The 16,689-nt window shown below is 51.9% G+C and overlaps 1 protein-coding gene across 20 annotated transcripts in view; it reads left to right on the top strand.

Moving 5' to 3' along the window:
* Positions 1-15,165, top strand: part of DENND1A (DENN domain containing 1A) — a 566,188-nt gene extending 551,023 nt beyond the window's left edge. For 14 of the 20 annotated variants that reach the window (XM_064291468.1, XM_064291461.1, XM_064291454.1 and 11 more), the window contains 2 exons: positions 10,911-11,163; positions 12,191-15,165. In XM_064291468.1, the coding sequence (XP_064147538.1) occupies positions 10,911-11,163; positions 12,191-13,387 (1,450 nt within the window). In that variant the 3' untranslated portion in view covers positions 13,388-15,165. Of the gene's footprint in view, positions 1-7,679; positions 7,809-10,910; positions 11,164-12,190 lie in introns of those variants that run through there. The other 6 variants (XM_064291453.1, XM_064291458.1, XM_064291457.1 and 3 more) reach the window with 3 other exon arrangements.
* The last annotated feature ends 1,524 nt before the right edge of the window (positions 15,166-16,689 follow it).

A 16,689-nucleotide genomic window follows, 5' to 3' on the forward strand; every position in this document is an offset into this window, starting at 1 on the left:
AGTCTTTAGAATGCTTTAGGATAACGTGCCCCCACCCTTGAGACAGATGACTGATTTCAGACACCTCTGAAAAGCTTTGCCATCCCAACCAAGACCCTCCATTCAAGATTCCACTCACCACTTCTCAGGTGCCTGCTACTGCCCAGCACTTTCACGTGTGTCTTCTTGGTTAACCTCCGCAGACTACCCCTGCCCCCAAAACCTGCACAGTGAAGTCATTGTTAGTCCCATCCAACACACAAGGAAGCTGAGGCTCTAATGGGTAGATTGACTTGCCCTGGATCCAGGATGTGCTCCCAGGTCAGCTGGGTCCCCCAGCCCCACCCCACGTCTGCTGCCATGTTCCCAGAGCTCAGTCCAGACGTAGGCTCTTGGCAGGCAGGGGCCATCCTCGGTGGGGAGGTAGTTGTTCTACACAGTCTGTCTTCCAGGTAGAGGAAAGTGTTCCAAGACATCCCCATCCCCATCTTTCCTCCACCAAAGGACCTAGAGAGTGAGAAAGTGGAACGAGGCCCATGTCCTGTGCTTGAGCCTCTCCACCTATGTGAATGTCCACCTGGTGGCCTTAGAAGGACTGCTCAGGGAATGCCTGGGGCATGGATGTGTACATGCGAACTTGACACTAGTAATTTTTGCTGAAAGAAGGAATGAATGAGACATAACGGTGTGGATGGATGAATGAAAGTTGGAAAGGCAATGGGTACAACCGAATCCAAGAGAGGAGATGGGGGCTGTCCATCTAGTAAGGCCTCCCTACTGCAACCCTGAAACCTCACACCGCCCCTAACCTTGAACATCTCAGTCCTTGTTCTGGTTCAAGGCCCTTCATGACCTGACCCCTGCCCATCTTGCCAGCCTCAAGCCCCCTGTGCCACCTCCACTCCAGAGACACCTCCAGGCCATTGTGCAGTCTCTGCTGTACTCACAATTGAAGGCCCTGCTCTCATGTCACCTCCCAGCTGGAGCCTTGTCCAAGAGCCCCTGAGGTGGGTAAGCCCCAACCGCTGTCCTCTGCCAGATCAAGTCCCTGACCAGGTGGGAAGGACCTGGTCTCACACACTGACCCATCCCCATTAGACCAGTTCACCTGGCCAGTAGAACACCCTCTTGTTGGTGTTTATGACCCATTACAGCCATGATTATTCTTCTGGTTACTGTTTTTAAGTAGAACACCATGTCATTTCTCTACACATTCACTTTCAACTGAGTATAAAGATCCTGTATACATATCTGTCTCCAATTCCTCCTCCCTGAGAAGTCCTAACCCTTAACCCTGGGTCACTCAGGGAGTGGTTCCAGTCTAGTTCTGGAGCTTCCTTTGTGGGTCTTGCAGCAAGCTCATCCCACCCCCATCCCTGAGGCCCCTCTGTCTTGCTTCTGAGCCTTTTTCTATTTTTTAAACCTATGCACACATGCAAAGTGTGGTTTGGAACATTGGCAGTGTGTAATGGTGATGGAAGTAGGGGACGTGGCAGAACCTCCAGGGCAGGGGTTCTCTCAGATAGTATGCTATGATATGCCCAGGAACTGGGTGGTGCAAATGGTTAACGCTAACCAAAAGGATGATGGTTTGAGTCCACCCAGAGGCATCTCAGAAGAAAGGCCTGGCAATCTACTTCGAAAAATCAGCCATTGGAACCACAGTTCTACTCTGACAAACGTGGGGTCACTATGAGTTGGAATCGACCCAACAGCAACTGGTTTATGATATGCCCGGCTGAGGGCTACTACCAGTAACCTTGAAGGCAGAGACCATCATGTTCATCCTTGAACATCTAGGGAAGACCCTGCACAGGATGAGATTGCTCAGAACCCATCAGCAGATCACTGTGGCGTGTGGATAATAATTGAATATTCACTACGTGCCGGGCACCATCAAAGCACTTTACACATACTTTCATTTAACTTTTTTGAGGCTATCAGGAAAGTTGTAGAATCCCCATCTTACAGATAAGAAACTGAGGCTCAGAGAGGTAAAGTGACTTCACCAAGTCCACCTGGCTAGGCAGTGGAGGATTGTGGCAGGCTGGACAGACCGACCTCCGCTGGGCAGGCAGGACCTGGTCTCACCTTGCATCTGTCCCTGCTCATCGGCCCCACGGGAGCCACATCGCCAAGGGACGCCAGAGCAGCCAGGACATTTACAAAGCGAAGATCCTTTGTGCTGGAATGAAATGACTCTTTTAAAAATGATCACCAGCTCCCCTTCGTTACCTCCAGAGACCAAGTCCTGGCTGATTTTTTTCCTACTTTATCTCAAGTACATTTAAATGTCAATTAAATTTGAAATATCTACATTTGTCAGCATTTCATTTTGGGCCAGCGTGACGTGCTGCTGATTTGTCCACGCGATGTGACACATGAAAAAAAAAAAAACTCTCAAGATGCAGATCTTCCTCATTAAAAAATAAGCCCATGCAATCCTGGCACAGCAGAGAGCCACAGAGCACGTCCCCACTTCCTGACGCCGTGTCTCTGACATGGTATTTAAAAAGGAACAGCCGCGCCTGTCACCACTGTCACACACGCGCTAACCGGCGACACGTTAAACCAAACATTAGAAAGGGTTCGGGAAGTCATCTGCATGGTAACTCCGCACAGAGATGAGGTGGGCAGAGGCGGGAGCTGCCGTGGGGAGATGATGGGGTCTGAACGGTGATGGACAGCAGGCCTTTCTTTCTCGCCGAGACTCCGGCAGCCCTTGCTGGGTAGCCAAGTTTGCCACGACCTGCCTTTTCACAGACAGCTCTTTGTGTATGATAAAATCCAGGCAAGTGGTAGGTGGCAGACTGCAGGGTAGTAGCTGAATTGGGTTAATGAGAGAAGAGGTACACTTTTTTTTTTTAATATTCTGCCTTAAGCTAATTAAAAAATTTAAACCCGGACATTTTCTATGGTTCATCCTTTATCTCTGATAAATATCTGACTATGTTTCGTGGAAGAACATGAGCAACTGAATTTAAATAAGCTTATTTTGAAATCTCACCTTTTATTAAAAGTAGAGGGAGAAATACCATACCTTTCATTTCATTGTTTCGGATCCATGAAACGGAAGAGGCAGGATCAAGTAATGGTTTAGAGTCAGGCAAATCCAGATTCAATCCCCAGCTCTACTTTAGCTGCTGTGTGGCCCTGAGCAAGTGACTCCCTCTCTCTGGGGCTTGGCATCTTCATCTGCAAAATGGGAACATGGTGAGGAATTAATGAGAAACCATATGGACAGCGTTTAGCCCAACCTGTAAGTTCTGCTAGAATCACCATTATCATCCATGTGGCTGAAGATACTCGGATCTGGCCAAACCCCAAGGTAGACTTCTCACCTGGGTGCCCTGTCACTCTTGAGAGATAGGTGAGGTGTTCAGGAGACACCCTGGGCCTCTGCCTGAACCTCTGCCCAACGAGCCTAGCCAGAGAGGGGGAGGTGGTTTGTGAGCTAGAAATGGGGGCTACCTCTCTTCCTTGGCCTCCATACCTCAGCCCCCTCCACAATCACACTGGTGTGGGGAAGCACTGGATTTTGACAGTGACGTGAATGGCAGCAGTCTGAACTGGCAGAGCCAAGGCCCGATCCAGCTCTGTGCTCTTACATGAAGCCAGAAATTCCTGGCAGGTTTAGTGGTGCTCAGCTAATGTGCCGGCCAACGCTATGTGCTTTCTGTCAAAGCTAAATACGGGGCCAGTTTCATGGGTGTCAGAAAAGTGCTTAAGATGGGTTTGAGAGCCATAAAGCTTCGTTCACCTTGACCCAAGCAGGGGGAGCATCTCCCTCATGGACGCCCACTGCCAATCTGACTGATGGGAGAGCCAGGATCCTGGTGGTGGTCAGCCCTGGGCTGGGATCCATGCTCGTCACTTCCTGGCCAGGTCCTTTCATCACTTCTCTCGTTCACCAGTGAATCCCCAGTGCTCAGCTAGCACTATGCCTGCTCACAACAAGCACTCAGAAGGTGTCTCTTGGGCATAGGGGTAGTTGGGTGGATTGACTAAAGAAGGTTCATCTTCTATAAAATCAGTACAGTAATGCCTTCCTGCTGGCCAGTTGTGAGGAGTAGGAATAACAGAGAGAAAGTCCTTGGCCCAGTGCCTGCTATTGTCGTTGGATGCCATCGAGTCAATTCTGACTCATAGCAACTCCATGTGACAAGAAGAACTGCCCCATAAGGTTTTCTTGGCTGTAATCTTTTGTGTGTGTGTGTGTGTGTGTGTCCTTCAGATGAAAGTTTACAGAGCAAATTAGTTTTATTAAACAACACACAAATTGTTTTGTGACATTGGTTGCCAACCCCATGATAGGTCAACACTCTCCGCTTCTCAATCTTAGGTTCACTTCCATTCGTCTAGTTTTCCTGTCCCTTCCTGCCTCCTCGCCTTTGCTTTTGTGCTGGTGTGCCCCTTTAGTCCCTTATACGTGGTTGAACTATGCGTGTTATTTTTTGTTTTATAGGCCTGTCTAATCTTTGGCTGAAGGGTGAACTTTAGGAATGACTTAAGTGTCCGGGGGCCATACTCTTAGGGTTTTTCCAGTCTCTGTCAGACCAATAAGTCTGGTCTTTTTTTGATGAGTTTGAATCTTGTTCTACATTTTTTCCCACTCTGTGCAGAATCCTCTATTGTGAGCCCTGTCGGAGCAGTGGGTGGTGGTGGCTGGGCACCATCTAGTTATTCTGGACTGTCTGGTGGAGGCTGTGGTAGTCATGGTCCATTAGTTCTTGGCTGTAATCTTTATGGAAGTAGATTGCCAGGTCTTTCTCCCACAGAGCCACTGGGTGGGTTCAAACTGCCAACTTTTCAGTTAGCAGCTGAGTGCTTAACCTTTGTGCCACCAGGGCTTCCCAGCCTAGTGCCTACTTGTGGATATTATTTTTCCAAGGATCCTAGTAGCTCCTATATATATGACACCCTCATCACCAAACATTATCCATCTTATGTATCTTAGCATCTCAGAGAACAGATGGGGGAATCCAGAGAGGGGACACTTTTCTACCACATCCACAAGCTGATAACAGGAGACATACCACGTGGAGGGCTCCAGGAATGGGTAAAGTGGGTTTCTGTGTTGCTTTGTCTCCCCAGAGAGACTTTCCCAGCATGCCTGCTTTCATTTGTTCAGTCAACAAACTTCCATTGCGTTAATGCTGTGCTCTAGGCAGGGATAAAAAGAACAAGCCAGGGCTCTGCTCTTGAGGCACTCAACTCAAAAATAGAATTGCATGGTATCCAGGAAGTGCTACGACATGCAGCACGGGGAGAGGCTAACTCCATCTGGGGAGAAAACTCAGCCAGGGAACTCCAGGAGGGCTTCCTAGAAGAAGTGGCATCTGAGCTGAGTCTTCAAAACTACAGAGCAGTCGGTTCACCAAGGATGGTGGAGTGTTACAGGGCCATGTGTGTGCAGAGGTGGAAAGCACGGCAAAAGTGTAGGGTGTGGGTGAAGGAGGCCAGCAGCATGGGGTCTTCCCTGCTTGGAGCTTGTCCTTGGCTCTGCAGCCCAGCAGCCCTCACCCCACCCACCCAGTAGACCATGAGCTTCCCAGAGCTGAGCATGAGTCCAGGGTGCCTGTCCACCCATCCACCCCTCACCTGCTCAGGAGAGGAATCCAGTGCACGTGAGCGAAAGTGCACTCCTGTAACTTAAACAGATACGTAAAGCTTTCTACACGTCTGAACGTTATTGTTCTTAACATTGTACGCAATGGATGTACTCATCCTACAACTAATTGCAGTGAAATCATGATTCAGAACAGCAAGTTTTAACTAGGAGAGTGATGAGGTTGGATTTGTGATTCCAAACAGGCCTCTGGTGGCTGTGGGAGGGTGGCCCAGAGGAGGAGGAGAAGCTGGCTCTCTTGCTCAGCGGAAGTGGCAGGAGCTGGGATGCTTTTCCTGGAGGCTGGCCAGGGCATGACTCTGAGTTGGATCTTCTTCTTGCCCTCTCTACTGAATCCAAAGGAAATTGCTTTTCCTGGTCCAGCAAGGACTGAGATATGTCTCTTCTCATCTCTAACACCCAGCAAGGCAGCTGGAAGAAGGACGGAGCACTGTACCCCACAACCTCCTGGTGTGGGACCTGGGACAAGTGGCTTCCCCTCACTGAGCCCCAGCCTTCACTTCAGTACAGGACAGAGCCCATCGCCTGGCTGACTTCCAGGGAGGCGTGAGGAAACAAAAGCATAGGTGTGAGTGCTCCGGCACACCGCAGTGCTTGGATTCAGCATCTGGTCTACTTCAAAAAAGAGCAACGTATTCGTGGGTAACAACTGGATCCACACCAGTGGCGGCGGACAATGGCAAAGCCCAGTCCAGATCCACTCTCACAATTTACCAGTGACAGTTGCTGCTCCTTGTTTACACCCCTCATGTCTTCATGTACTTTTTTCCGACACATTACCCTTTCCTGAAGTAAAATCTTAAGGGAATTCCATCATATAAAGGAAAGAAAGGGGACTTATTGGGTTGATGGGCAGGAGTGGGGATAATGGCATCTCCGTTCAGCCCTTATCTCTCCTACCCTACCCTCTCCCCAAACTTTACCACCACCTCCCGGGGGTCCTCAGACAAGCCGCAGCCCCATCACACAGGGCAGAGGTTTGGAACCCATGCTCCCCATACAGCACACAGGCCAGGAGAGGCAGCCTCGGACCCGGGATTTGAACCAAGGTCTGCCCCGTCCAGTTTTCTCCTGAGCACATAGCCTCTCAGGGGCCCTGACCAGTGTATAATTCATAGAAGCCAGACATCGCCTTTCTCTGGGCTATGTATGTGTTTGTATTTATAGAGGTAGAGTTCACAGGTGGCTGACAAGGGAGATGTATTTTTTATAATAATGAATATTTAATTTCCACATCACAGATGAAAAAGACTCTCTGAAGAGGCATCTGAGGGAGACTCCAGAGAGCAGCCACTAATCAGAAAAAGGCCTTCTCGAGCATGCTCTTCCACGTGGCTCACTTTTTTCTTTAACTTCTTTGGAATTTTTTTTTTTTTTCCTGATTATCGAAGTAGATATGCTCATTGTGGAAAATGTAGAAGATACAGAAAAATAGAGACAGGAAGAAAATCCCCCATAATCCCATTGGCCATCATTGACATTCAGACACATCCTTCCAGTCTTTTTTCTATGCATGTTTTTATAAGTAAATGAGAGGGAGTGCTGTATAACTAATTCTGCATCCTGATTTTTTTTTAATTTTCTTTATAAACACTGTGTTTAATGGGAGCATAATATTTACCCAACTGTACCATAATTCACTTTACCAGATTCCTATTGCTGGAAATTTAGGCTGCTTTCAATAATATTTTAGACAGAGCATTGATGAACATATTTGTGCATAACTTTTGCTACATTTAAGATTATCTAAATGGAAGTGGAATTTATTACTAGATCATGCATTTAAGGCTCTTGGCCCATATGGCAAATCCACAGATTCTTTTTTTATCTGGGACTAGCTCCCATACCTTGGGGCCCATCAGGCCTCCTGTGCCTTCTGGCCTTCATCTGGGGAGCCTGTGCCCCAGGCTGGCAGGGTCAGGGCAGACGCTGAGCCCAGCGGCAGTCCTAGTCCCAGGAAGGGCATTGGCTGGGCCCAGCCTCCCAAGCCCTCCTTCCTACTGTGCCCTGTGGAGTTGTGATGGTGCCCCCTAACTGCCTGTTGTCTTTCTTTTGTCTTCCTCTGCCCCAGCCTGGTAAAGCCCTTGCGACACTATGCGGCCTTCCTCTCCGAAGACTCCTCTGATGATGAATGCCAGCGGGAAGAGGGCCCAAGCTTTGGCTTCACCGAAAGCTTTTTCTTCTCTGCTCCCTTTGAATGGTCTCTCCTTCCTTCTTCCATTTCCCTAACGAGAAGCTTGCCTTGAGCTCGGCTTGGTGACTCTCCAGGGCTGCCATGGGGGTGGCTTGTGCTGCTTGCTGTTGGTGTGGGGAAGGGTGTCTGGAGCAGCTGCCTGCCAGGGGCCCCAATGCCAACCCACAGGGCAAATGCCGCCTGTGTGTGCCTCATCTCGAGGCCCTCATTTCTCCAGCCCCTCGGGAGCTGTGAGGATGGATTGGGGTGCCAGGAGTAACAGGGCTCTGTGGGGTGAGACGGAACATGGGTCCCCACCCCTCATAAGGGAAAATGGCTTAATTGTGCACTGAATTGTTGGCTACAGTTAGCCTGCTTGTTGATGCCAGAGTCCCTCTTCCTCTCAGCACATCTTAGAAAGCCCGTGGAGATGGTGAATCTGATTTTAAGTTCAAAGAAAATAACTTTACTGATAATAGAATGTAAGCATATGTGGCAGCATACCCAAATGTTTTGCGATCTGCCTGGCTTTTTAAAGATAAGTTTTACGATTGTTATTTATAACCTAGATCGCATACTAATTACCAAGAGCAATAAAAAACAAGAAAGAAAGAGGAGAAAGAAAAGGGTCACTCACAATCCTGCCACTTCCCAAAACTAAGCTTTTGTAGTTCTATTTTCTTTGCCAGTTACTGCCCCTCCACCCACAAGTTTTTCAGAGCTGGTATTGAGCATAGAGACAGCTTTTGTCACTTTTGTTAATAACGTCACGTGAGTGTTTTTAATAGGGCACTACCCTTTGCCCAGCGCCCACCACGCCTGTAGCAGCCCTCCAGGGAGTGAATTATGGCCATTTTGCACCATCTTCTCACTGTTCCCATCACCATCTTCTTCCCTGGAAGTGCCAGGGTCAGGCTTCACCTGAGGTCACTCCCCTCTTCCTGGGCTGGGCCCGTTGTTCCTCTGGGAGCCTCGTAAACCCCAGACTGCCCTGCCTCCTGCTACGGCCCCCGAGGAGCAGGAGCAGGGGTGTCCTGGACTAGACACCTGGACCCTAACCCTGTCCTGCCACGAACTCACCTGTGACCACAGGCATGCTGCTCCCCTCTGCTGTCCTCACTTAGAAAGTGGGGGCCTATCAGTGTCTCCCTAGCTGCACATGCCACCCTTCCTGTACACAAATTGAATCCATTAAAATTTTTGTTTTAAAAGACTTAAAAATTACTCTTGTCCTAAGCAATAGTATCTATGATGTCATAGGTTTAATGTACTAGTTATTATTTCTGTTACTAATTAAAATAAAGATAGAACCATTAGAATAAGAAATGTTCATCAATTTAAAATAGCCTTTCAGGAAAAGGCACCGGGCTTGGGTGGCATCCAAGGACTCCCCCACCTCTGAAACCAGCAGGTCAAGTCTAGAGCTCAGCCCCATCATGCTCTTTTTTAAATTAACTGATGTTTTAATTACTTAAACAATGGATAATGCTCACTTCTTTACCCCATGACCTCAGAGGTCAGGATAGGCCTTCATGTGTTTAAAAAGAAACTGGCCCATCTTCACTCAAAACAAAATCGATTAAAAATACACACTATTTCCTTAAGCTTAAGAAGCCCACTGCCTTTTCTTTATCCTCCTCATTGTGCTCAAACTTGATTAAAGGTTCTTTAATTCCTTGGTTAGATGGCCTTGGTCTGAGTGAGTGTGAGATTTTGGAGTCTCTCAGACTTGGCTTCCATTTCTGCCTCTTGCCACATGCTGTGTGATGTAGGGTGAGTTGCTTAGCCTCTCTGAGCTTCAGTTTCCTCGTCTCTAAAGTGGGCTGCTTGCATTGCTTCAGTGAGATCGTACAGTCTGATGGAGTCCCTGCCAATAGCTGGGACTGTTGAGCCTTCTTCCTCCCCTGTCCCCTGCAAGTGGGCCTTCAGTGTGAGTCTTCTCAGAACCAGCAGGTGGCGCCCTTTCTCTGCTTTACCAGAGCAATGTGCACAGTCTCTGCCTGACCCTGGGGCCACAATAAGCCCCAGCTTTCTTCATTTCTTCGTTAGAGTTGAGATGCAGCTCTGTCTGGTGGCTCCACCAGAGGCCAGAGTTTCCCCACAAACCTGTGGTGCCTTGTGGGAAAGAAAAGTAAAAGGAGCAGTTTGTTACCTAGGGTGGGTCAACGGCAGTTTTGATGCCGCTAGCACAGAGCTAGCCCATGTGACAGTCATGCTGACTGATGGTGCTGTTAGCAGCTTCTGCATGCCTGCTGTGCTCCAGATACCATGTTTGTTCACGTAATTCAGGCTCAGAGAGGCTAAGTGACTTTGCCAAGGTCCCGTAGCAAGCGATGGCACGACCAGGAGTGGAACTCAGTACAAGCTGAAGCCGAATTTCCTCTGAGGATCCTGGGACTTGCTGGGCTGATACCCACAGAACTTCCCCAGTTCCCAAGGAGCCATTCACAAGACCTGAGTGCAGCTACTTGTCCACTGCATGGGGACTGGGGGTGGGAGCGCAGACAGAGATAGTGGGCTCAGGAATGTGTCTGCCTGCATATTCCCTTCCCCTTGCGTCCCATTGTGCACGCCCTGTCTGAATGGCTCTGCAAGCCCCCTATCCAGTTACATGATAGGAGTTGTGGTTTTAGGGACGACTTTGTGGGCCCCCTCACATGGGAGCCCTGATGGCACGTCAGTTAAGTGCTCAGCTGCTAACCAAAAGGTTGGTGGTTTGAACATACCGGCAGCTCTACAGGAGAAAAGGCCTGACAACCTGCTCCCATAAAAACTACAGCCTAGGAAACCCTATGGGGCAGTTCTACTCTGTCATACAGGGTCACTATGAGTCGGAATCAACTTCATGGCACATAACAGTGGGCCGCTTCATTGCAAGTGAGAGCCAAAGCAACTTGCTCAAGGTCCCACAGTGAGCGGCAGGACCCAAAATCAGACCCAGGTCTGTCTGAGTACAGAGCTCATGGCCTTACAGCCCAGACTCCTGCATTCCCGGCCCAGGACGCTCTCCTGCCCTAAAGGTTCCTGGGTGTGCACCTCAAAGACTGAAGTTGTCAGGGGTCTTGGGGCTGCTTGCTGCTTGCATGGAGGCCCTGGGGGGAGACTCCAGCCTGCTCTGTCTCCTTCCAGGCCGCAGCCATATCGGACACTCAAGGAGTCAGACAGTGCAGAAGGTGATGAGGCAGAGAGTCCAGAGCAGCAAACGCAGGAACCTGTGGGCCCAGCTCTGCCTGACCGGGCTGCCAGCATCGACCTTCTGGAAGATATCTTCAGCAGCCTGGACATGGAAGCCCCACTGCAGCCTCTGGGCCAGGCCAAGAGCTTAGAGGACCTTCGGATGCCTAAAGACCTAGGGGAGCACCCAGGGACCTTTGATTATCAGGTATGTATAGGTTTTTTTTTTTATAGGTGAGGAGGGCACCTGCAGGGGCCAAGTGCTGCCCACACACAAGGCAGTAGAAGGGACTAAGGGAGAAATAGCAACTTTCCCAAGGTCCTCGGCCAGTGGGCAAGGTCTGACTGACTGCAACCCTGCCAGGCAGGCTAGCAGCCAGACCCTCATCCAGTGGTCACTGGAGAAGACGCCAGAGCCTGATGGAAGGCTGCCCCTACTTGCGATTGTGCATCAGGCAGAGGTGGGCTGGTGCTCCAAGCCACTCTTTTCAGGACCCCCAGCCCCAACCACAGGCAGGGGCTTTGGCCCTGGCAAAATTGGGATTTCTCACATCCCCGCCAAAGCTCCTTGGAACCTGGGTTCCAGATTATTCTCGTGTGATCACTGATCGTGTGTAACTTCCAACCAGTCACCTCCCTGCTCTGTGCCTCAGTTTCCTTGCTTGCAAGTGAGGGTTGCTGACTTTGCGGTCTCTGGGTCACGCTGTGGAATTTACAGTGTCCATGTGTCCAAGACTTTATCTGTTCCCTCTGCAGGGGACTGCTATTCCCATTTGGTTTGCGAGGAAGCTCAGGCCGAGGCAAAGGGGAATGAATGGCCCAAGGTCACATAGCTTGTAAATGGCAGAGCAGGGACTTGAACCTGGTCTTGCTGCTTTCTCTGTCAGGCCCTGAGCCCCACCCTCTCAGGCAATCCCGGATGCCCACACACTTTGAAAAGGAAAAAGGGCTAGGTCAACAGAACCTAAAAACACTTGGCATAAAAAACTAGGGATTTCTCGGGAATCCTTTTGTGCCAAATGGTAAGAAAAGCCTGGGTCTGAAGTCCAGCAGACCTAGATTCTCTGCTGGGTAATGAAAGGCAAGTCCCCAACTGCTCTGAGTCCTGTCTCCCTGTCTGCTGAGGGGCTAATCACCTGCCTGGTACACAGGATTGACATGGAACGGGCACAGGCTTCCTTCTCACCCGTGCCAAGTCAGCCTGAGTCACTGTCTCCCTTGCTCTCTCCAAACAGAGGCTGGACCTGGGTGGGAGTGAGAGAAGCCACGGGATGCTGGTGGCCTTGAAGCTCACCCACCCATACAACAAGCTCTGGAGCCTGGGCCAGGATGACATGGCCATCCCCAGCAAGCCCCCTGCGGCCTCCCCCGAGAAGCCCTCACCCTTGCTTGGGAACTCCCTAGCTCTACACCGCAGGCCCCAGAACCGGGACAGCGTCCTGAACCCCAGCAACAAGGAGGATGCCCCCACTCCCCCTCCGGGCAGTATCACCATTCCCCGGCCCCAGGGCAGGAAGACCCCAGAGCTGGGGATTGTGCCGCCACCACCTACCGCCCGCCCAGCCAAGCTGCAGGCCGCCAGCGCCGCACTTGGCGACTTCTCCTCAGAGCGGCTGCAGGCTGACCGGGAAAGGAGAGCTGCCCCCAGCCCAGCCCCATTCCCAGGGCACCTCCCCAGCACTGCCCCCCACAGCACCCCCGAACTGCTCCAGCCTCTCAGCCTGGCTCCAGGGCCCACCAGTACAGGCAACGATGCCCTGCTTGCCCTTCTGGACCCACTTCACACAGCCTGGCCAGGCAGCACCCTGCCACCAGGCCCTCCTGCCCCAAATGTAGCCACCCCATTAACCCCACAGTTCGGCTTCCCCACCGCAGGGACCCCCACCCCATTCCCACAGCCATCACTCAACCCCTTTGTCCCATCTGTACCAGCTGCGCTGCCCACCGTGCCCCTGGTCTCCACACCCACGGGGCCTTTCGGAGCCCCTCCTGCTTCCCTGGGGCCAGCTTTTGCACCCAGCCTCCTGTTGACAAATTCTGGCTTCTGTGTGCCACATAGATCTCAGCCCAACCTGTCTGCCCTCTCCATGCCCAACCTCTTTGGCCAGATGCCCATGGGTGCCCATACCAGCCCCCTGCAGCCGCTGGGACCCCCAGCAGTTGCCCCTTCGATGATCCGAACGTTGCCCCTGGCCCGCTCAAGTGCCAGGGCTGCTGAGGCCAAGCAGGGGCTGCCCCTGAGGCCTGGAGATGCCCCACTCCTTCCTCCCAGGCCCGCCCAGGGCCTGGAGCCGGCACTACAGCCCTCTGCTCCTCGGGAGACCAGAGACCCCTTTGAGGATTTGTTACGGAAAACCAAGCAAGATGTGAGCCCAGCCCCTGCCCCGGGCTCAGTGGAGCAGCTCAGGAAACAGTGGGAGACATTCGAGTGAGCCAGGCCTTTGCACCTTTGCCATGGTGCCCATGTTAGCCAGCCCTCTGCTTCCCATGCCTCCCGTTTCTGCCCAGGTTCTGCAGGTGGGAAGGGAGGGGACCCCTTTATGTCTCCCCTTCTGCCCCTCCACACTGCCTATCTCTGAGGTCTGGCCATGGGAAGATGGCGCCAGCTCTGGCCTGGGAATTGACCTAGCTTCTGGCCATCCATCCCACCTACCACCTCCCCTCCTCGGCACTCCTGATTGGGTTTTGCGCTAAAGAGGTCAGCTGGGCCAGTGATGGCCCCAGATGGTATCCTACCCCCCTTCCCTCTGAAACCTCCCACGGGGAACCGAAAGGCTCCTCAAGGCCTCTTCTCCCCCCTCTCCTGTCTCAACTGTGGCCCTGGTCCAGCAGGCCCCACCTGATGGTCACAGATGTCAGTGTCACCTTGGTGTGCACTCATCTGCACTGGATACAGACAGATTGCGGGTTTGAAGTAAGGGACACCTCCAGCCCCCACTGATCTACCTGGTGGGGTATTTGCAAACCCTCTCTAGCAATACACACATTTGTTCTTTCATGACTCTTCACCCCAAACTTCAGTTTTTGGCATGGTAGGTATTTGGGGGCTGAGGAATCCTTGGGGTCCCTGGTCATAGCCAAACACAGCCCCAACCAGTTCCGCATAGGGGCGGGCTGGGAAGCACCAGCAACTCTGATTTTTAGGAAGAAAAATAAAAACATAATCTAAGTGTGTTAGGAGGCATCATCGAGCCACTGTCCAGCTCCCTGGCACTCAGACACCTGTGTGTTCTCCTGGTCTGTGTTACAGTCAGAACTGGGCTCAGCCTTGTGTCACTTGGGACCCCGTGAGCAGAGCTGAGTAGCAATTCCAGCTGTAAGATCAGGATTGATGCCACTGACTGATGCCAGGGTCACAGCTGCTGGGGCTCCCTGGGTTGGAAAGGGGCAGTAGCACGGAGCCTCCTCTCCAGGTCCCCGGGGGAGTGGACAGATGCCTGGAGGCAGGAGGAGGGCCTGAAGCCACCCCTCCCCGCTGCCTCACAGTTCTTGCCAGCACAGAAATTCCTGAGACCAACGTCACCAAAGTTAAATTGAAATGTTTTGTTATTGTTTCTTTTATCTTTCTTTTCTTTTTTACTTATTGAATTGATGAATCTTGAAATGGACTGATTTCCACGAACCAAGTTAAAATATGGCCCAACCATTTAAGAAAACAACCCTCTGAGACATGCAGGAAATTGTGAGCATTTTGACCTGATTTCTCATTTCCTGTTTGTAGACGGTCAGACACAGTCTACCCAGGGGTGTCTGGTGGGGCCAAGGGGGTCTCTGGAGGCCCCATCTCCCCAGGGAGCACTGTCAGTGTCTGCGAGGCTGGGGGCCCTCGACAGCTTCACATGGCTCCGTGAAGACCAAAGGGCTGGCCCTGAGGTTGGCTCTGACCTGGGGTTTGAAGAGCTGCTGGCCCGGCACACAGCCCCTTCCCTAGTCAATCATGATCCCCTTGGGCAAATTTTCGCTCAAGAGTATTCCCTGGCTGCCATTCCACCCACCCATCCTGGGCAGCCCACCCAGCAGGGCAGAGGCTAAGAGGTGCTGCGTGGTGCCAGGGAGTCGGAGCCGTCTCCCTGGCTGAGCTAGGGGCCTTGTGGCCCGCACCCGATGTTCCCACAAGCACTGTTATCTCTTCACTTGCTGGATTGATTTTGCAAACCCAAGAATGAATTTTGTGTGTGCATTCAATAAAATCTTGGGGAGAAGGCTGCTATCCCTTTGTCCCTAAGGAAGCTCTGGAGTGAGGGGAGGCCCAATGTGGGAGGCCTCAATGGCCAGACCAAGGCCACAGCCAACCCGGTACTGTAGAGGCGGAGGGCGAGGCACAGAGAAGTTAGGAAAGGACTTGAACCCTAGTTCACACCAAAGCCTGTTTCCAGTCAGGGCTCTGAGCCCAGCTCCTCGCCTACCCCTCACACACAGTAGGACATGGGTGTGGGCTGGTCGGGTAGGCGGCTGTTGAGAACGTTGGGAGGTCTGGTCACAGGCGAGCACAGGCCTGTTGGGTCTACCCAGCAGGGGCTGCAGGCTACAGAAGGTGTTGAGGGAACTCAGGCTCCTGGAAAGGACAAGTGCAAGCAGCACCTGGAAATTCGCCTCCACAGAGCTCTCATGAGCAAAGGCAGAGCCTCAGAATCGGCCCTCCTGTTGGGATGGTGGTGTTTGAAGAGCGATCCAGGCAGAGCACTCAGTTCCTCATCTGCCCATCGTTTGGCCCTCCCTCTCTGGGCTGACAGGTGCCCAGAGCAAGGCAGGAGGATGTGGACCTCCCCAAAATGGAGCAGCCTGGCTTTTATATGTTGAAAAAAAAAAAATTTTTTTTATGTTGAGGTCTCACATAAAATAGCTCTTCTCAGGAGTCTACAACTAACACAGGCTTGCCAAATCCCTGACTTAAATAAACCTAAGTAAGTAACAGGCTGTGGCTAAGTCGTTGGTACCAGATGCTTCCTCCCACTTTCTCAGGGGCCATGGAGAAAGATAGGGAAAGGTGGTCCCACCTCCTACAGGATAAGGACAAAGCCCCTTAACCTAGTGTTCAGGGCCTTCCTGTCTCCACTTCTGCTGATCCCCAGTCCCACCTCCCTCACCCCTCCATTCTCTCCGGTTGCCACAGGGCTCAGCCTCCAGGTGCTGGCTGAAACCTCCATGGGAGCTAGGTAGTCACCCTCCAGTTTAAATGTGTAAAAGGGTCACCTGACCTTGGCACCTGGAGCCCACAGTCACAAGGCAGCTGCCTGGGAAACAGGAGGGATGAAAGGGTGCATTCCAGGTCAGAGGTAATGGGACCCATGAAGCTCTCACCACACTGCTCCTAGGAGGGATCTAGGCCCTCAACTAGGAGCCTGCTGGGATCAGAGGTCACAGTGCCATAGGCAGGTGTCACCAGGGCAGGGACTGCTTCCCTCTGCTTCTGCTACCTGGAAACTACAGGCAGGAGCAGCCCTGACCCTGAGAGGTGGCACCAACGTCTGCTGAGCACTTACACTCAACAAACAATCCTGAGAGCATCCTCCAACAGCCACACACACAGGCAACTGGTGTGCAGGCCAAGGTGTGACCTCACCAGGCTGCCTCCTCCTGGGCCAAAAACAAAAGGTTGCTTCCTCATCCTTATCCCTCTCTGGCCTCCTGACCACCCACCCACCCACCCAACCCCCCACCCCAGCAAGGCCCCTTCCCTACTTCCTCAACTGTAGCCAGTGGTGTTGACAGTTGCAGACACCTAAAAGGACAA

Source organism: Loxodonta africana, chromosome 9, assembly GCF_030014295.1.
Source record: "Loxodonta africana isolate mLoxAfr1 chromosome 9, mLoxAfr1.hap2, whole genome shotgun sequence".
Taxonomy (NCBI): Eukaryota; Metazoa; Chordata; class Mammalia; order Proboscidea; family Elephantidae; genus Loxodonta; species Loxodonta africana.